This window comes from Stegostoma tigrinum, chromosome 22 (genome assembly GCF_030684315.1).
Source record: "Stegostoma tigrinum isolate sSteTig4 chromosome 22, sSteTig4.hap1, whole genome shotgun sequence".
NCBI classification, from domain to species: Eukaryota; Metazoa; Chordata; class Chondrichthyes; order Orectolobiformes; family Stegostomatidae; genus Stegostoma; species Stegostoma tigrinum.
The window spans coordinates 3,354,626-3,375,868 of NC_081375.1; the positions used below are offsets into that span (position 1 = coordinate 3,354,626).

Here is a 21,243-nt window from a genome sequence, read left to right on the forward strand (position 1 = left end):
GGTGGGCTACATTGACGTTTGGGGATAGGATGGGGTATGTTGAGAGTTGGTGTTGATTGGCAGAGGGTGTCGGGCATGGGGGAGCCTCGGGGTGGGGGCATTGATTGTTGGGCACGGGGGGGAGGGGGCATTGACGGTGAGTGTTGGGTGTGGGGGGGGTGTTTGTTGATGTTGTGTGTGGTGGGGGGGCCTTCGGGGATTGTTGTTGATGACTATCCCAGCTATATACCCGTCTAAATGTTTCACTAATGACAAAATTGTATTTGCTTCCACCATGATCTTGGACAGCCTTTTCCAGACACTCGCCACCCTCTATGGATAAAAGTTGCCCCTCTAGACTTTTTTTTGTATCACTCCCCCCCCGCCTCACCTTAAACCTTATCAAATGCGTTGCTACAATCCATATACACAACATCCATTGCTCTGCCTTCATCAATGTGTTTGTCACATCCTCAAAGAATTCAATATGGCTTCAGAGGCATGCCCTACCCCCCTCAGAGCCATGCTGACTATTTCTAGTCAGACTATGCTTTTCCAAATAATTATAAATACTACCCGGAATCTTGCTGCATTCACAGATGTCCTTCACTATCCAATATATCACCAGTCTTGGTGTTATCCAGAAATGTACTGACCATATCTCCTAAACACTCATCCAAATCTTTTTTATAAGTGATGGATAATAGTGGATGCAGAATCTATCTTGATGGTATATACTCATAAGTAATATTGATTTAGGATCTCATCTATTTCTTGTGGCTCTGCACATAGGTGATCTTAAAGAAACCCTACTCTCCCTCGTTACTCTTTTGCTTTTCATGTATGTGTAGCATCTGTTTGGATTCTCTTTTACCTTATCTGCCAAAGCTATGCTGTGTACCCTTTCAGCCCTCCTGATTTCTGTCAAGTGTACTCCAACATATACTCTCTATACTCAAGGAGCTCAGTTGATGTCAGCTGCCTATACGTGCCGTATGTCTCCTTTTTCAAGACTAGGCCGCAATAATTTTATTCATCCAGGGTTCCCTACTCCTGCCAGCCTAGCCCTTCACTCTAACAGTCACATGCTGGCCCTCAACCTGAGAACTCGCTTTTGAAAACCTCCCACAAGCCAGATTTCCCTTTCCTGCAAACAGCCTTCCCCCAATCAACTTTTGAGAGTTCCTATCTAAGACCATCACAAATTGGCCTTGCCTCAGTTTAAACTTTAACTTGGGACCAGACCTATCCTTTTCTGTAGCTGTTGTAAAACTAATGGAGTTATGGTCATTTGTGCTAAAGTGTTCACTCACTAACATTTCCATCGCTTGCCCTGCCATTCTACCTATGCCAAGTAAAGCTTTGCATGAAACCCTGAACTATCGATCTTCTTTATTAGGATTCCACTGTGAAGCAGAAATCGGCACTTTCCAGTGAATTTAATGAGATAAAAACTCTAATACAGGAAGAGGAGAAGATTGCTGCTAAACTGATTGAGGAAGAGGAGAACAAAGCAGCGAGCCAGGTTGCTGATGCACTTGATCAGATCAACACCCAGCTTGATAAACTGAAAGAATACAAGGAGCAGGTTGACTCACTGCTATCCCACACTGGTAGCATGCACTTCTGGAAGGTTTGACTTTCTTTATGATACAGTCTTTTTCCAGTTTTTTAAGGCTGTTTCCTGACACACATGCTGGATGACAAAGTGTTTTTAAGCAGTTGTGATGATGTAGGAATTCATGGTGAGGTGAGAGTGACAGCTCTTGACAACAGGACTGCATTTGACTTAGTATGGCATCAAGGAACCCTAGAAAAACCTGGAAAAAAAAAATGAGTACTGGGGCAAACTCTCTGCTGGCTGGAGTCATATCTGGCACACAGGATGATAGTTGTAATTGTTGGGGGTTGTAATTGTTTTTCTGCAGGACATCTCTGAAGAATAGTGTCCTAGGTTCACCCACCTTCTGCTTCATCAGTGACCTTCCTCATGCGTAAGTGGGGATATTTGTTGATTATTGCACAATGTTCAGCACCATTCTCAACTCCTTAGGTGCTGGAGCAGTACATGTCCAAATGCAGCAAGACCTGGACAATATCCAGGCTTGGGCTGAGAAGTGGCAAGTGTCATTTATCAGGCAATAATCATCTTCAGTAAGAGACAATCTAATCACCACCACTTGACATTCAACAGCATTACCATCATTGAATCCCCTAGTAACAAATCTTTGGGATTATCATTGACCAGAAACTGAAATGGGCTAGCCATATAAATAGTGGTTGCAAGAGCAGATCAGAGGCTAGGAATGCTGCAGCAAGTAACTCACCACCTGACTCCCCAAAGCCCGTCCGCCATCTACAGCGCACAAGTCGGGAGTGTGCTGGAAATCACTGCAGTTACCTGGACAGGTGCAGCTCTGACAACACTCAAGTTTGCACAGAGCAGTCACTTGATGTTATTGGTACCACTTTCACAAGCATTCACTCCTTCCACCACCCAAGATGCTCAGTAGCAGCTGTTTGGGCCAGCAACAAGAAGGAATGCAGAAACCACCAAGACTCCTTAGACAGCACCTTCCAAACCTGTGACTGGTTCCCTCTAGAAGGACAAGGGCAGCAGATATACAGAAACACCACCACCTGCAAGTTCACTTCTGCAATGAACTGCCTGAACAAAATGTTTGTCATTCAATTACTAATTTCTTGGTTGGAGAATTGTCCTATTAGGAATAATTACCTAGCCTGGACTACATTCTCTAGTTTGGAATAATGAAAGGTAATTCAAGCATACAGATTTCTTTCATGGCTTTTCAGGGTAGGTGAGAGGATGTTTCTGTCTGGCTGGCAGTCCAGATCATGGGGTCGTAGTCTCAGGATAAGTGATAGGCCATTTAGGACTGAAATAAGGAATTTCAGCACAAACATTGAATCTTTGGGATTTTCTGTCTGAGGGTCATGAAGGCTCAGCCATTGAGGAAGTACAGGACTTTAATAGTTGTCTCGATATTGTAAACATCAAGAGGCGCAGACATACTGTGGGGAAATGGTGTTGAATAAGAGCATAAGTAGTAGGAACAGGAGTAGGCTGTTTGGCCCTTCGAGCCTGCTCTACCATTCATTACGATCAATGCTGATTCAGCATTCCTCACGTCCACTTTCCTGGCCTGTCCTCAAACTTCAATTCCGTAGCTGAAGTAGATGTTGAGCCAGGATTGAATCAAATGGTAGAATGGGCTGAATGACCCTATTTCTTTATGTTGGAGATCAGTTCCTGTTTTTGGCATGTGGCTAGCTATCTGCTGATTTACTGGTGAATTCTATGTTGAGGATTAATGCTGGTGTTTGTTTTTAGAGCATTGCTAAACTTCCCGCAATCTCATTGAAAGCGTGTACACCACCCGATCCAGCCGGAGTGGATGTCAGGAAAGTGGAGCTTGTTACAAAAGTGGCTTCTGCATTGAAGCAGGTTCTGATTCGGAAGTTGAAGTGTCCACTGCAGCAGAGAATGTGTCAAGTGGAACAGGCCGGTGAGTGGGAAACATGCCTGATTTGGATCAGCAATTTCACATGCGCCATCTTTTGCACTAACTGCACCTTTTAGAATATCAGTGAATGCTTACTGCACGAAGGAGGTCATTCAGCCCATCATATGTTTGTCCCCACTTCCCTGGCCTTTTCCCTTGGCTGTATAAATTCCGTGATTGAATCTGTCTGCTTATCACACAGGGAATGCCGAGAACACAGGCCCAAAATGTTCCACTTAGGGTGAAATATAAGAACAAGAAGTCCAGAGAATCCTGGATACTTAGGAACATTTGGACTGGATAACAAGAAAAGGAGTGGCTTGTAGCATATACAAAGGGAGAAAATCGAGACCCAAGTGGAGCATAGAAAGCACAATGGGGACCTCAAAGCTATTAGGAGAGCAAAAGAGAGACATGTTAAAACACTAGTGAGCAATATTAGGCAGAATCCTAAGATATTCGGTTAGCATATCAAGAAAAAAGATAACCAGGAAAAGGGTAGGAACCAAGGGGGCAATCTGTGTGTGGAGCCAGAGGACACTGGCAAGATGTTAAACAAGTACTTCAACATGTCTTCAGTTTGGAGAAGGAGGGTGTAGGCACAGAATTCAGGACTGACATTCCTGAGCATATTAATATGTGGAGTGAGGTGGTGTTGAAAGTTTTGGCAGACTCAAGTGGATAAATGCCCAGGTCCAGATGAGTTGTATCTCCGGTTGTTGTAAAAGACAAGGAAGAAAATGATAGATGCTCTGACCACAGGAGCAGCTCCAGAGAACTGGAGGACAGCCAATGCAGTTCCACTTTACAAGATGGGTGGTAGACATAAAAAGGAAATTACAAACCAGTGGATCTCCCATCAGTGGCAGGGAAGCTATTGGAAATAATTATGAAGGAGAGAATTAATCTCTACTTGGAGAGGTGAGGTTTGATCAGGGATAGTTAGCATGGCTTTGTCAGAGGGAAGTCATGCCTAACAAATTTGAATTTTAGAGCAGGTGGCCAAGTGTTTTGATGAGGATAGAGCAGCTGTTGTAATTGTTATGGATTTTGGCCAAACATTTGACAAGTTGAGAAACTGATCCAGAAGGCAAAAGCACTTGGGTTACAGTTTGACTTGACAAGTTGGATCCAAAATTGGTTTAGTGACAGGAGATGGAGGGTGGTGGTAGAAGGCTGTTTGTGTGACTGGAGGCTGGTGTGCAGTGGCATTTCGCAGGGATTTGTGCTGGGCTCCCTATTGTTCATGATTATGTATAACAATATGAGAATGTAGGGAGGTGTGATAAGTAAGTTTGTGGATGATACAAAGATTGGCTGGGTGGTTGACAGTGAGGAAGGTGGTGTTGGGGAATATAAACAAATTTGTTAGATGGGCAGATGGGTGACAGATGGAATTTAATCCTGACAAGTGTGAGGTACTGCACTTTGGAAGAAGTATCCAGACACCAGGAGTACTCAATGATGACAGGACACCAGGAATCTAAGGGGCACAGGGATCTTGTGCTTTTGTGCACCGACCCCTGAAGGCTGCAGGACAAGTTAATACAGTTGCGTGGATTATAAGAGCAGGGAGGTTGTGCTGGAGCCGTACAAAACATTAGTTAGACCACAGCAGTAGTACTGTGTGCAGTTCTGGTCACCACACCAGACGAAGGATGTGTTTGCACTAGAGGGGGTATTGAGGAGATTCACCAGATGTTCTGTGGGATGGAACAGTTTAGTTATGAAGAGACACTAGATAAGCTTGGATTGTTTTCTTTGGAGCATGGAAAGTTGGGGGTGACCTGACAGGTGTATAAGATTGAGGGGCACGGACAGAGTGAATAGAAAGCAGCTGTTCCCCTTAGTTGAAAGATCAAGTATAAGGGGGCACAATCTTAAAGTGAAAGGCAGGAGGCTTATTCCCTCCTGACTGTTGTACTCCATTCCCTGAACAATAAAGGCAACCGTGCTATATGCAGTCTTTACCACACTGTCTACTTGAGTGGCCGCTTTCAGGGAGCTATAGACTTGAAACCCAATATTCCTCTATATCAATGCTTTTCAGGGTCTTGCCATTAACTGTACACTTTCCCTTAACATTTGATCTCAAGTGCAGCACCTCATACTTGCCTGGATTAAACTCCATCTGCCATTTCTCTGCCCATTTCAGTAATTGATCAATTGTATCCTTTGTCAACCTTTTGCACTATCCACAACACCACTGATCTTTGTGTTATCTGCAAATTTGCTAACCCATTCATCTACATTTTCATCCAAGTAATTTATACATATCAGAAACAGCAGAGGTCCCAGTACAGATCCCTGTGGCACATCACCAGTCATGGACGTCCAGCCTGCCAAACACTCTTCCTACACTATCCTCTGCCTTCTATGGGCAAGCCACTGTGGATCCCACGTATCTACTCATCTGAATGAGCCTACCATGACAGACCTTGTCAAAAGCCTTACTAAAATCCATGTAGACCACACCTGCAGCTGTACCTCTCCAATCACCTTCTCCTCCAAAAATTCAGTCAAGTAAGAAAGACTCTGCACAAAGCCCTGCTGACTGTCCCTAATTGGGCCATGCTTTTCCAAATGCAGTAAATCCTATCCCTAAGAATTCTCTCCAATAGCTTCCCAACCACCAAAGTGAGACCCAGTGGTCTGTGTTAGTTTCCCCAATAATCCCGATTTCCCTTCTTGAAAAGAGGGAACAGCATTAGCTACTCGCCAGTTCTCCGGAACCTTCCAGTGGCTAGCGAGGATACAGATCTTGGTCAAGGCCCCGGCAATCTCCTCTCTTGCCTGTCAGTAACCTGGGGGAGTAACCTTTTGGGCATTGGCGACCTGTTATTTCTCACTTTCCTGGATTATGTTCCATTTGCCACTGACCAGCTTCTCAATATCTCCCTGCAATCTGAGGCTATTGACCAACTCACTTTACTCGACCCACATCCTGCCCTCAACGCACACGCACATTTCATACTATCTCTTGCCGATCGATTATTCTATGTTCAAAGTTGAGAACTTTGATTTCAGGCCCGTTCTTGTCCTTTCCCAGAGCAACCTTGAAACAGATGGAGTTGTGATTGCTGTCTGTACAATGCTTCCCACTGATACTTCTAGCCCAAGATTCTCCCGTCTTCTAAGCACTTCTACAGATTGGCTGCGAAGCTTTCCTGGATAGAGTTTGAAAATTCCATTCCCTCTAAATTTTTGACAATATTAACTACCCTGGTTAATGTTGGGCAAGTTGAAATCACCCACTCTCACTATCCTGTTGCTTTTATTTCTCTGAACTATGCCTCCATATCTGCTTCAGAGATAGTAGGAACTGCAGTTGCTGGAGAATCTGAGATAACAAGGTATAGAGCTGGATGAACACAGCAGGCCCAGAGCATCAGAGGAGCAGGAAGGCTGACATTCCGGGCCTAGACCCTTCACCTACAAGTGATGCTGCAAAGAGGCAATGCATTTACAAATCTGACTGTTTGCAATGAAGTGACAGCTGGACTTTAAGTTGAGTTCTGCCACCAGAAATCCCAGCAACGGTCAGTACTGATGTTAGTACAAGCATGATCAAGAGAGGTGAGCAGTGCAAAAATCAGAGATAGGGCTCACAGTCAGCAACCCTCCCTGAAACTCCGTCCTCCCAAAATTGACATACTGGCAAGTTTTAGTAAAAATTCCTCCTCTGTTTAAATGCTGATCTGGCCTGAGTCCATTGGCACAGACTTCTGGATAGATTCAGATAAGTGAAACTGAAAAATCTGAGTTTTCTTTCTTTATGTAGCTCATTGGCTTTGTATTCAAAAATAATGCTTGAAAAGAGCAGGTTGTAACCCAGACAATGTTTGGTACTGTGTGAATGATTCACGTGAGCAAGTAAAAATTCTTACATTTTAAAGGTGTAACAAAATCTAGGCAAAAATACCACGTGCATGTTTTATCAGCACTCATTTTAAACTAAACTTCATTTTTTACTTATCAATTTAGCATCGGAGACTATTCCATTTAAATTAGGTGTATTTTTAAATAATGCTGATGCATTTTAATGCGTTCAGCATAAATTCTTCAAACTAAGACTTCACATTTTCCTAATAAGATGGTTGTTCTGTGTGATATTGTATTTTAGGTTTATGACATACAATCCACATTATAGCCAACACAAGTTCACTTACAAATACCTTTCCCCTATTCGTCAGTTGCGTTATAACCAGTTCCCATTGTCGGAACCCACATTGCAGGAGAACTCCCTGTTTCTATACTGTAACACCCCTCCTCCATTACCTCTCCCTCTCTGTCTCTTCTGAAGACACTATATCCTGGAATATCGAGCTGCCAGTCCTTCAAGAAACCCCTGGCTTCCTCCCACAGATCATGTCTTAGTGACAGCAGTGACTTCATACCCTCATGTCTTGGTTTGTGCCCTCAACTCATCTGCCTTGATCATCCAACTTCTTGCATTAAAGTAAATACCATCCAACCTTTGCCAAGCTGCCCTGTGCTATAAGTAGCCTATAATTTCTCTACTGTCCTGACTAACTTGCTGTCTGTTCTAACTTTGGCTGTACATCTCCCTTGCTCAAGTTTTTCAGTATTCCACACTGCTTCCACCACCACGTTAAGCTAAACATTCCCCATCAGCACAAGCAAATCTCACAGCAAGGATGCTGCTCCCATTCCAGTTCAATTACAATTCATACACATTGTATAGGTCCCACTATCGTCAGAAACCATCCTAAAAACCCAGAAATTTAAAACTTCCGTCTTGCATTTCTCTAGCCATGTATTCATCCAACCTATTTCTATACTGACTAGCATGTAGCACCAGAAGTAATCCAGAGTTTACTACTTTTTGGGTTCTCTTTAATTTACTTCCTAGGTCCCTAACTTCTGCATGCAGGACCTCATCTTTTTTCTACCAATGTCATTGAAGAAGGTATCTCTGATTCCAGCATCTGCAGTTCTTACTGCCTGTCTGTTTATCCTTCCCTTTCACAATACCCCACAGTCATTCATTGACATCCCTGACCTGGCATAAGGGAGGCAAAGTACCATCCTGGAGTGTCTTCTGTGGCTGAAGATACACCTGCCTGTTCCCATTACAATTGAAGATAACAAAGTGTGAAGCTGGATGAACCAGCAGGCCAAGCAGCATGTTAGGAGCACAAAAGCTGACGTTTCAGTCCTAGACCCTTCATCAGAGGGCTCTGTTACCTCGGATTCTCCAGCATCTGCAGTTCCTATTATCTCTCTCTCATTACATTTGAATCCTGGTTGAATCCAAGCTTGCTGAGCTTGTTCCTTGTCCCGCAGACATTTCATCACCTGCAGGGTAACATCAGCCCTAGAAGGACTGAAGAAGGACAATAACATCACAATACTACCAGTAGACAAAGGGCACATGACAGTATTACTAAACAAAAGGGATTACATCTCCAAGGCACAGGCACAGCTAGCTGATGAGAACACATAACATCAAGTGCAGACAGACCCGACATCGCCACTAGGCAACAAAATCCTCTACACGCTAAAAAGACTCAGACCGGACAGATCAACAAAGCAGACTTCTTAAGAATGAAACCCGAAGGAACCAACACACTCCGATTGTACGGCCTCCCTGAAGTGCACAAACTGGAAGTACTTTTTCGACCCATAGTCTTGTCTCTCAGGCACTCGCATCACGCAGATTAGCCAAGGAACTACAAAGGAGACTCTGGCACCTGCGATAGGACCAGGCTAACCCTAGTCAACAAGTCACCCCACTCTGTCCACTCAGCCGAAGAATTCCTCAACTCCATCAAGGATAGATGATGAAGAGACCATGATATCATTTGATGTCACTGCCCTATTCACATCAATTGACATACCACTAGCAAGGGAAACAATGACAGCCCTACTAGAACAAGAACAATACCCCAGTGACACCATCTCCACAGACAACCTGCTGAAGCGACTGGACCTATGTTTCACCACCCACTTCACTTTCAACGGCCAAACGTGACCTGATCAATGGGACGCCCATGGGTTCACCTTTCTCCGGACTTGTAGGCGAAGCAGTGATGCGAAGTCTGGAAAGGACTTCCCTTCTGCTAATCCAACCTAAACTATTGGTATGCTATGTGGACGACACCTTTTGTCATCATTGAACGAACCAAACTAGAGGAGACCCACAAACTAATAAACAACACCCTCACCCGAATCAAATTCACCAGAGAGGAGAAGAACAACAAACAACCCCCATTCCTGGACGCCATGGTAGAGCGCAAGACAAATGGGGAACTGCAAACAAAAGTACACAGAAAAGCCCCACACACTGACCAGGTACTGAACCTTAACAGTAACCATCCCAACACATACAAATGAAGTTGGGTGCGAATTCTATTAAATGGCAACAACACATTGCAGAAGCGCAGAATTACACCAGAAAGAAGAATACCCCTTCCAACTTTCAAAGATAACGGATAGCCAAAAATACTGGGTCAGAAGATGCCTACACAAACAACACCAGGAAGACACCACAGGCCCACTACACTCATCGCACTACCTTCATCAGGAACACATCAGAACTAACCACAAGACTGCTACGACTGCTGAGCATCAGAGTGGCACACAAGCCCACGTCAACCCTGTGACAACTGTTTACTTGAACGAAAGACCCAGTTCCCACCATGGACAGGGCCAACGTCATCTAAGATTCCCTGCAGAGACTGTGACAAACAGGAAGGAAATTAACAACAAGAGTACATGAACACCAATTGGCTACAAAAAAACACGACCAATACTCGCTCATCTCTATCCACATGGATAAGGAGAACAACCAATTCGACTGGGACAGCACCAAGATCCAGGGACAAGCAAAGTGGAGACAGGCATGGGAATTCCTAGAAGCTTGGTACTTCATGAAGAAAGCCATCAACAAACACACAGAACTCGACTCCATTATATGCTCCACTGGAAAGAAAAACAGGAAGTGAGATAATCCAGCTCGATGGACTCCAGAGTTTAAAAACCAGGTAGGAAAACAACGGTGCTTCATCGGAGGCTGCACTGATGATGTTACCCAGCAGGGTAATGAAATGTCTGTGGAACAACAAACCAACTCACAAAGCCAACGAACCACAACACCCACAATCCGCACTACATACCTATGCCAAAACTTTAAACAGGGCTGAGTCAGCACGGTTTGGTCAAGGGGAGATCACGCCTGACACATTCGTCTGATTTCTTGAAGGTAATGAGCAAGTTAGATAAAGGAGCACCAATGGACATGATCTGTTTGGATTTCCAGAAGGCCTTTGACAAGGTGCCATGTGTAAATAACAGCCATGGTGTTACAGCAAGTTATTAACATGGTTGGAGGATTAGCTGACTGGTGGAAGGCAGAATGTGGGGAGAAAGGGTTTGTTTTCAGGATGACAGCCAGTGACTACTGGACTTGAGACCACACATTGACAATCTGGATGCAGGGACAGAGGGCACATCTGCTACGTTTGCAGAGGACACAAAGGTGAAGGGATAGGTAGTGTTGAGAAAGTAAGAATGTTGTACATGGACCTGAATGGGCTAGGAGACTGGGCAAAGAAGTGGCAGATGGAATATAACGTAGAAAGTGTGCGTTATGCTCTCTGGCAGAAAGAACAGGGGCAGATTATTTTCTAAACTGGGAAAGGCTTCAGAAATCTGAAGCCCAAAGGGACTTGGAAGTCTTAGTTCAGGGTTCTGTGAAGGTTAACATGCAGGTTCAGTTGGTGGTTAGGAAGGCAAATGCAATGTTAGCATTCATTTCAAGAGGCTAGAATATAACAGATGTAGTGCTGAGGCTGTATATGGCTTTGGTCAGACTGCATTTGGAATATTTTGTACAGTTTTGAGCCCTGTATCTAAGGAAAGATGTACTGGCCTTGGATGAGCTCCAGGAGAAGTTTCCCAGAATGATCCCAGTGACGATGTGCTCATCACATGTGGGTGGTTGAGGACTCTGCATCTGAACTCTGGTGTTGAGAAGGATGAGGAAAGAACTTGAGTGGTCTGGATAGAGTCGTCAAGAGATTTTTTTAACAGGATTGATGACAGAGTGAAAGGATGACCCTGTAGAACTGAGATGAGGGATTTCTTCAACCAGAGGGTGGTGAATCTATGGGGCTCTTATTGATACGGACAGCTGTGGAGGTCAAGTAATTGTGTCTAATCAAGAGATTTTTGATTAGTCAGGGGAGAAGGCAGGAGAATGGGATTATAAAACACATCAACTATGATCAAGAAGTGGAGAAGATTTGTTGGGCTGAATGGCCTAATTCTCCTTTTGCCTTAGTCTTCAGGTGAGTGATGTGGAGAGGAGCTTGCAGATGGCGGTGTTCTGTGTATCTTCTGCTCTTGTTCTTCTAGATGGAAGTTGTCATGGGTTTGGAAGATGCTGTAAAAGAATTTTTGGTGCATTTGATGCGATATCAGTGGAGATGGTGCAGAGGAGAATGACCAGAATGTTGCCTGGGCCAAGAGAGTTTATGAAAAGAGATTGGACAGACTGGAAGTTGTTTTCCTTGGAGCTTAATGAACTAAGAGGGGTCATGATGAGATGTGTAAAATTGTGAGGCCCAAGTAGGATAGAAAAATTTCCTCTTAATTGAGGAATCAGTGCCTGGGACTATAGATTAAAGCTAAGGTGAAGTTAGTTTGGAGGAGATGTAAGGATAAACCTTTTCACTGAGAGGGGCAGGTATCTGTTACGCACTGTGTGTAATGTTGATAATGGGCAGAAACCCTCACCACATTCAAAAAGAATTTAAATAAGTACTAATTATGTTAAGCCTGGGCCAGTGCTGGGGCATGGGACTAGAATAGTTAGGTCAGTGTTTTTGACAGATGTGTAAATGAAGGCCATTGTCTGTGCTGTAGGCCCCTATGACTCTTAAGATGAGAAATTTCCATGGTATGTCACCTTTTTGGGCAGTATTAATACTTTGTCTTCTTACACCACAGAGAAAAACAAACTTCAGCCATCAGCCAGCCCAGACCAGGGACTGGAAACAAGTAAGTGATATTTACTGCAGCCTTCACTCGAACACTCAGCTGTACCCAAAACCTTAGTTGGCTTCTTGATTACTTGTCTAGTGATAATATCGATAGGGCCAGTGTCTTCCCTTAGAGCAGGGGGAAATTGGAGAGTCATAGAGTCTGCGATCTTTGTGGAACCCTGCCAGATCAGTGTCCAGATATGAGTTAGCGTGTGGAATTCAGCCAGGCTTCCTGTCCCAGTGGTGTTGAGTAAGGCTAGATATGCAATTAGAAGTGGTGGGGGTGGGTGGGGAAGGGGGGTTGGAGGGGAGGAGAGGATGGGAATAGGGAGTGGTGAAAACTGAGATTTTTGCAGAACATCTATGTTCTGCTCGCAAAAAAGACTGAACTGCCTGTTACCTGCCACTTCAATGCCCCAGCCTGCTCCCTGGCCAACATATATATCTCTGACTTACTGTGGTGTTCCGGTAAAGCCCAACACAAGCTGAAGGAACAACACCTCATTTTCCGCTTGGGGACCCTACAGCCCTCTGGACTCAATATTGAGTTCAATAATTTTATGGCCTAAACTCTCCCATGTCCCAGCCCCCACCCCACACACCAAGCCTTGTTACCACATTACTTGCCAGTGCACACCCCCTGTTGTCAGTCACTAACAGTCCCCATTAACAATTATTCACCCGCCCAGCCTGATTGTTATCAACTCCTTTGTCTGTCCAACTGCCTTTTTCTCTCTTTGGGCTCTATTCTATCATTTACTCCCTACCCCACCCACCTCTCTATTTTTCTGCAAATAAACTGACGTTTTCCCAGCCACCATCAGTTCTGAGGAAGGATCACCAGACCTGAAACATTAACTCTGTTTTCCCCTTCACAGATGCTGCAAGACCAGCTGAGCTTTTTCAGCAACTTTGTTTTTGTTCCTGATTAACAGCATCAGCAGTTCTTTTGGTTTTTAGTTGGTAATGAGAGTGATAGGGCCTAGTTGGGTCAACCATGGTAAATGGGGAGTTGCAGGGATAGTGTCGGGAGCTGGGTCTGGATGGGATGCTGTTCAGAGGGTTGACTTGCTGACTGGCCTCTCTGCACTGTAGGGATTCTATGATTCTGTAATTTCTCCATCTCTAAGAGGAGGCACTAGCCCTATCGGTATTGAGGTTGTAGACATGCTCGCCAAGCTGATGGGTTTGGACCATATCCAAAACCAGCAAAGCCAGTGTAATATACAAAGTTCCATGCAAGGACTGAGAAACACTACATAGGCCAAACTGGAAGAAAACTGACAATACGGATACACAAACACCAACCAGCCACCAAGAGATAAGACCAATTTGTAATTGTCTCACTACACAACAAGGGACACACATTCCACTGGGACAACACACCCATAATCGCAGAAGGCCAAGGGAGACATGTCGGAATTCCTGGAGGCCTGGTATTCCAACTGGAACTCCAACAAACCTAGACCCTGCGTACAAACCACTGAGAAACAGAACTGGAAGTAATACCAGCCACCCCAGCAAACCGAGGCATATAAATAACAAGTGGGACAGAACACTGACACTTCACCAGTGGTGCACTGATGATGTTACCTAGCAGGGTGACAAAACATTTGTAACCAAACCCATTGGCTCAGTGAACAAGTCTGTAACCACATCCACAAACCAAGTTACAAATCTTCTCAAACTGTCAGTATTGTCAGTGGACAGTTAATCCTGGTATGATGGAATCTGTGACAATCTGTCCTAAAGTCTAATTTCTCTCCATACTTGACAGAGAAAACCAAGGCTAAAGCATCAAACAATCCAGACCAAGGGTCAGCTACAGACCAACAAGACACAGAAAGTAAGTAACAGGCACCAGCACTGCTACACTGATAAGCGCCTCACCCCCTCACAGTGCTCTGTGGGTTGGTCCCCTCACCCTCCACCCCTCCTGCTGTGCCCCATGGGTTGGCCCCCTCAGTAAAACAATTCTATGCAATTTTTGAGAAAAATCAATTTGGCTAGCATGGTGATGAGAAGCGTTCATAGGGTCTATTTGGCACAGATTCCGAAAGCAATATCTTGTTCCAACAAGAGATCGGCATATTTTTGGATGTGGTAGTTTATATTGATGCAAGTATAATAATTGATCTGAGAGTGAAGGAGCAGCTTGGGAACAGTGATTGTAACCTGATAATTTTGCATTCAGTTTGAGTGTGAAAAATCTGAGTCAGAAACAGCCGTACTAAACTTATAAACCAGGGTAATTGCATCATGCTGATTGGGCTGAGAAAGGAGTTTAGCAGGAAAGGCTGTTGAGGAACAGTGCCATATGCACAATGAAGAGATAATCCTAGTCAGGAAGAAGGATTCTAGAAAGAGGTGAATTGATTATGGTTAATCAAGAAATCTAGGACAGCAGCAAATTGAAAGAAAAACATGTACTTGGCAAATTTTTGTGGTAAATGAGAGGAATGAAAATTTTTAAAAGCTAACAAAAACAAATAAATAAACAGGGTTCATCTAGCAAGCATCATTAAAATGGACAGTAAGAGCTTCTTTAAATATGTAAAAGGGAACAGAGAGGCCAAAGTATCACAGGCCCCTTAGAGAACAAGAAAGGGGAAAAACAGGAAGTAGCGGGGGAATTAAATAAATAAATTTGCATCAGTTTTCACAATATTAAATATTTAAGGTAGGAGGGGCCAAAATAGACACAATCTCAGTGAAGAGATAAACATTAGGAGAACTAATGGGGCTAAAGACTGATCATCCCCTGGACTTGATGGGATACAAGCTAGAATATTCAAGGAAATAACTAGAAATAGCAGGTGCACTGGTGGTAATCTTCCAAGTATCCTTACATTCTGAGAGAGTCCCAGACCTTTAGAAGATGACCAATGTAATAATATCTTGTTCAGAAAGGGAAGGAGACAAACCGGTAACAACGGCTTCTGTTATTGTGTGTATGTTAGCATCTGTTATAAAGAATAGAATAGCAGAGCATTCAGAAATGCATAGTATTTCTGAAGGGGAAATCATGCCTGACAAATGTATTACAGTAGTTTCAGGAGGTAACAAGCTGGATAGAACTGGGAAGCAGGGAAGTAACATGTTTGAATTTCTTTGGAGTTCCAGAGGGTGCATCGAGGCTCTCATTAATATGTTAACTGAGCCAGACAGATATATCTTTGATTCCCTTAATAATTTAAAAAAAAAGAACGGGGAGCTGGTAATTGATCAAATCAGCCATGATCTCACTGAATAGAGAAACACTCGATGGACTAAATGGCCTATTTTTGCTCCTGTCTCTCATGGCTAGACCAGGGTTTATTGCCCATCCCTAACTACCCTTGAGATGCTGGGGGTGAACAGACTCCTTGAACTTCTGAAGTTTAAGTGCTGGAGGGGTATCCCCAGTGTTGTTAGGGGAGGAGTTGCCAAAGTGTTGGTATTACAGGGAATGGGTACTGAGAGTAGTGGACAGGGTGCCAAAAAAGTGAATGTTTTGTCCTGAATAGTTGAACTTTGAATGTTGTTGGAGCTGTGCCCATCCAGGCAATTAGAGAGCATTCTATTACACTCCATTTAACAGGACTCGTGCCTAATGATGGACAGACTTCAGGGAGGCAGGAGTCATTCATTACAGAAACTCTAGCCTCTGGTCTGTTACAGCACCAGTCTTTATGTGGCTGGTCAGCAATAATACCCAGGATGCTGATAGTGGGTGATGCAGTGATACTATTGTCTGACATGTGATTCTAATGAGTTTTGATTCTAATCTCTCCATTACATTCCACAGGTTCCCCTCAGCGTCCACAGGACACTAAACCAGATCAAGCATCTAACCCTGCTGAGGGCAAGCATGCTAAAAAGAGTGAGTGAGGGGAAAGGTCACTGGGTAATTGACATAATCTTGTGGAGACAGTACATCCCCATGTTATGGGCAACCATTACGGGGTAGGGGAAGGGTAGGGTGGATGGTGGTTTGAGCCACAGATGCGCTCAGCTCTTAGTGCACTGTGAAACTTGGAACTTCCCAGGGTGTGGGTGTAGCTGCAGTTATTGCCCAGAGGGTGATTCCCATGCAGACGCCAGTACTGCTGTGATTTTGGAGCACCAGACCAGCTAAGGATAGCAGGTTTCCTGTCCTGAAGGTCATTAGTAAATCAGATGCGTTTTACCCACTACAATGGTATTGAATTCAAGTTCCACCGTCTGCCATGGCAGAATTCAAACCCACTCCCCAAACTGGGGATCTCTGGATTAATAGTCTAGTTATAACATTTGGCCAGCACTTCTCCACAGAGAGGTGAAATCAGGTAGAGTTCCAAATCAAGGTCCAGAAATCTCTGGGTTAAAGAAAGAGTGGAATTCAGCTGGGGCTTCTGTTTGCTGTTTGGAGATCTCTGGCTCAGAGGGTTAGGCGGCCAGGGCCTCCCGTTCCTGATCACCGTCCCAGTGACAGTAAGTAAGGCTGAGACTAGATATGCAATTATGAGGAGGTGCAGGTGAAGAGGGTGACTGAGAGAGAAGGGAATGAGCTGGTGGGAGAGAATCTGTGACAATCCATTCCAGAGTTTAATTTTTCTTCATACTTGACAGAGAAAACCAAGGCTAAAGTGGCAAATAATCCAGACCAAGGGTCAGCTACAGACCAGGGAAAAGAAGAAAGTAAGTGAGAGACACCACCCTTTCTCAGTAACATTGTGATGTATCCCACCCTGTTCACTGTGACACTGATATACTCCTCACCCTTCTCTGTGGTGCCACCTTGCAGGAGGTGATGTTCCCATGTATCTGCTGCCCATGTCCTTGTATGCAGTAGGCAATGAGGATTTAAAAAGTGCTGTCTAAGGATCTTTGGTGAATTTCTGCAGTGCAACTTGCCGTTATTGGTTAGTGCATTGAGTAGTGGAGTTGGGACATCATGTTATAGCTGTACAGGATATTGGTTCAGCCACTTTTGGAACACTGCATACAGTTGTCTCCCTACTATAGGAAGGATGTTGTGAAACTTGAAAGGGTTCAAAAAAGATTTACAAGGATGATGCCAGTGTTGAAGGGTTTGAGCTACAGGGAGAAGCAGAAGAGGCAGGGGCTATTTTTGCTGGAGCGTTGGAAGCTGAGAGGTGACCTTCTAGAGGTTTATGAATCATGAGGGGCATGGATAGGGTAAATAGATGTGGTGGGTGTATATGATGAGCTGCCAGAGGAAGTGGTGGAGGCTGGTACAAATATATGATGTAAAAAGCATCTGGATGAGTATACGAATAAGAAGAGTTTAGAGCCATTATGGGCCAAATGCTGACAAGTGGGACTAGATGTATTTGGGAAATCTGGTCAGCATAGATGAAGGCTCTGTTTCCGTGCTGCACAGCACGGAGACTCTGAGAACCTAGAATCCTTTCAGTTCCACAATGCAGCTTTAAAGTGAATAAAATCTGTCATTCAGATCACGCTTTAGCACTGATGCCATTTCTGTCAGCCTTTTCAAATTCTACCAGGGTTCCTGTTGGGGTTTGGATCTCTTCGTACTGGCCTGTGCTCTTATTCACTGTACAGTGGTCCCTGTGTGTGAGAAAGAGAGAAGAAACCAGCCAGGGTACCTGCTGCTGATCACAATCAAATGGTATCGAGTAAAAGTTAGCGACAGCGGGTGGTGGAGAGATAGTGTAACGCCATCTGTCTCAATCCATTCCAGATTTTAATAATTTCTCATCGTACGCCACAGAGACAACAAAGGCTAAAGCGTCAAACAGTCAAAAGTCTGCTTTGGGTGCAGAGCAGCAAGAGGAGTACAGTAAGTGACAGACATAACCCTATAGCACGCAGCAAACCCCTTCGCCCGGTGTGTCCTGGCCCTGCCCCTGCCATGCTCTGATATACACCAGGTTACCCAGAGGTGATGTGATATGTTGGGATGCTGCAATATCACAGGCTTGGCACTATGGATGCTTTATTGCCATAACTGTACTCCTTAAAGTATAATCTGTGTTATGTTGTCCGAAACACATCTAATTTTGCTGATAGCAAATTCTCAGCAACAACCATGTTGTAATGACCAAATGTTCTGCTTTTATGATGTGGTTTGAAAGCGGAACTGTCCTGCCTTTGTATTGATGCAATGGGATGTTTACATCTGCACAAACAGACTGCTGCAAGTGTGTTTTGTCTCATCTGAAAGACAGCATCTTTACATATGTAATGTTCTGTGGTTTCCTGCACCAAAGTGTATGTTGTGCTTTTTCTGGTTGAACCCTTCCTCACAGCATGGTTTTTCAAATTAATTTGCTCTCTACCTCTCACCCTTGTGCGCACTGTTACTCTGAATAATTGCATGTTTGCTGATGCTGTGTGAAGCTTAATGGTACGTTTGTGTGAATCCAATGAGTAAATATTCCTGTACCCAGATTTGTAAATCCATGAATCTGTTTAAGCCATTTCAGTTTTTTTGGGTTGTAACAATACCAACATGAGACTGTATAATGTATCTGCGTTCTTTTCCCCACAGGAAAACCGTTACCTGTCATTCTCCCAGCCAGTCGATATGAGTTGCTGCAGTGTGAGTATCACCAGGAACTATCCAACTGTCCTTCCCCCATTCTCCTCACCAGCTTCTCTGTACACCTAACCATCTTCTGGGTCACAGTGATCTTTCCTCCACGGTAAATGGCAATGTTGAGTAGTTGCTGAGCGTTCAGATCATTTGCAGTTTCTCAAGTAATGAAACAGTCCATGTCTCAGGCAATAACTTTCAGATTTGGGTAAAAATGTGGAGCCTTGGCAGGATGAATAGTATTGATTCTTTGAGGAATCTTATCCCAAATTATGTTGCAATGTGATGTTTTGCTGAAATGAACATGAGTAAAGTGATAACCCCCTTCAGCCCTACTGTTCACTCATAGACATTGGGCAGTCGAGGCCCATCAGCCTGCCATTCTATGCGATCACAGTTTATTGATGATCAATGATACACTACTCCCTTGTTTACCAATATCTGTTCACTTCTGTCTTCAAAATACACCAAGACTGTGCTTCCCAGCTCCTTTACAGGAAGTGTGTTACAAATGCACTGAGCTCCATGTGAAACACTTTTTGCCTCATCTCTGTTTTAAATGGGTGATGCCATCTAAAAATCTAGAATGGAAATTCTAATGACCATGAAACTATTGCTGGTTGTAAAAACCAGTCTGGCTTACAAAGTGGTCCTTTGGGGACATTACCTGTTCTAGCCTACACATGACTCCAACTTTCTATGGTAGAGAATTTCACACATTCACCACCCTTCCAGTGAAGAGATTTCTCCTGACCTCAATCCTCAATGGCTGACCTTGGATCTTAAGACCGTGACTGGGCTTTTGGAGCAAAGATCATCCCTGCATCCACTTGCCCAGCCCTGTCAAAATTTTCTGTTTCAGCCAGATTCCCTTCTATCAAACGCCAGTGAATACAAACAGAGTTCACCCATTTTCTCCTGATACAGCAAACCTGCTAGATTGATTCCTGGCTGGCAAACCTTTGCTGTATCATTGTGTGACGAGTATTTGTCCTTGGGTAGGGAGGTCAGAACTGTCAACACAGTACTGCAAGTGTGGTCGCCAAAGGCCCTGTCCTGTTGCTGTAAGATATCCTTGTTCCTGAGCTCTCACCCTCTCGCATTGACAATTGTCATACCATTTGCTTTCCAAGCTGCTTGCTTTCTGTTTAAAGTCACGCTGGTCCTTTTGCATATCAACATTTCCCAATCATTTATCTAATACTCTGACTTTCTTTTGTCAAAGCTGCCAACATCACACTTCTCCATGTTTCACTGCACCTGCTATTAGAGGATCTTGACTCAGGAATATCTGATTCTCAAACCCTCATACTTCAGGACACGATCCCATACAGGAGCATCAAGTTAACAATCAGACATGTGGACCTGTCAGGGCAAGCACTGTAATTGGAGGATCAGTGACCATGTCAGGGTTAGGGCGGTGCTGTTATGGAAGATTCTACGGTGTGAAGGTGCAATCGGGATAGGGCCACTGTAGAATGTTACCCTGCTGACCGCATTGCGCTCATTCCCATCAAGTCCTTGTGTTGTCCTGTTTTCTCTCACTGTAAAAATGCAGCTCACGAGATGTGGCTGTTGCTGGCTGGGCCTGCATTTATTTCCCATCCCTATTTGCCCTTGAAGGTGGTGTTAGGTTGCTGTGGGTTGACCCGCAATGCCATCAAGGAGGGAGTTCCAGGAATTTTGACCCAGTGACAGTGAAAGAACGGCGATATATTTCCACATCAGGATGGTGAGTGACTTGGAGGAGAACTTGCAGGGGGTGGTGTTCCATTGTATCTGCTGTCCTTGGGTTTGGAAGGTGCACAGTGGGTAAAGTTTTCTATTATATTACTCTAAGTTAATGTGATTTTACTTTTTGAGAATCCATTTGCTATTTCTACAGTTTGAGACAGAGACTCAGTGGTGAAAGTTTCTCTGTAGAAGGGGAGAGGCTTCTAGAAGCGGAAGTGGTTTGACTGATCAGGTCATTTAGGGCATGGATGGACGGACTTAAATGACCTGTTGCTGGGTCATAGCTTCATTGTGACAGTGGCTCTGAGCTGTGATTTGGGGTTTCCTTGGCTGCCCATTTCTTAGATCCTGACCAGTATGACCCAGACGTTTTAAATTCGTTTACAGAATGTGGGCATTGCTGGCTGAGTCAGAATTTAATTCCCACAGGACAGTTAGGATTCAAACACATTGC

The 21,243-nt window shown here is 44.2% G+C and overlaps 1 protein-coding gene across 3 annotated transcripts in view; it reads left to right on the plus strand.

Annotated features, from left to right (window-relative positions):
- The window catches only part of trim25 (tripartite motif containing 25), a 34,544-nt gene that overhangs the window by 8,584 nt on the left and 4,717 nt on the right, over positions 1-21,243 (plus strand). The window contains exons 3-10 of one of the 3 annotated variants that reach the window (XM_059653572.1): positions 1,379-1,612; positions 3,332-3,506; positions 12,477-12,527; positions 14,289-14,357; positions 16,299-16,373; positions 17,102-17,170; positions 18,201-18,299; positions 19,011-19,061. In XM_059653572.1, the coding sequence (XP_059509555.1) occupies positions 1,379-1,612; positions 3,332-3,506; positions 12,477-12,527; positions 14,289-14,357; positions 16,299-16,373; positions 17,102-17,170; positions 18,201-18,299; positions 19,011-19,061 (823 nt within the window). The remainder of the gene's footprint in view (positions 1-1,378; positions 1,613-3,331; positions 3,507-12,476; positions 12,528-14,288; positions 14,358-16,298; positions 16,374-17,101; positions 17,171-18,200; positions 18,300-19,010; positions 19,062-21,243) is intronic. The other 2 variants (XM_059653574.1, XM_059653573.1) reach the window with 2 other exon arrangements.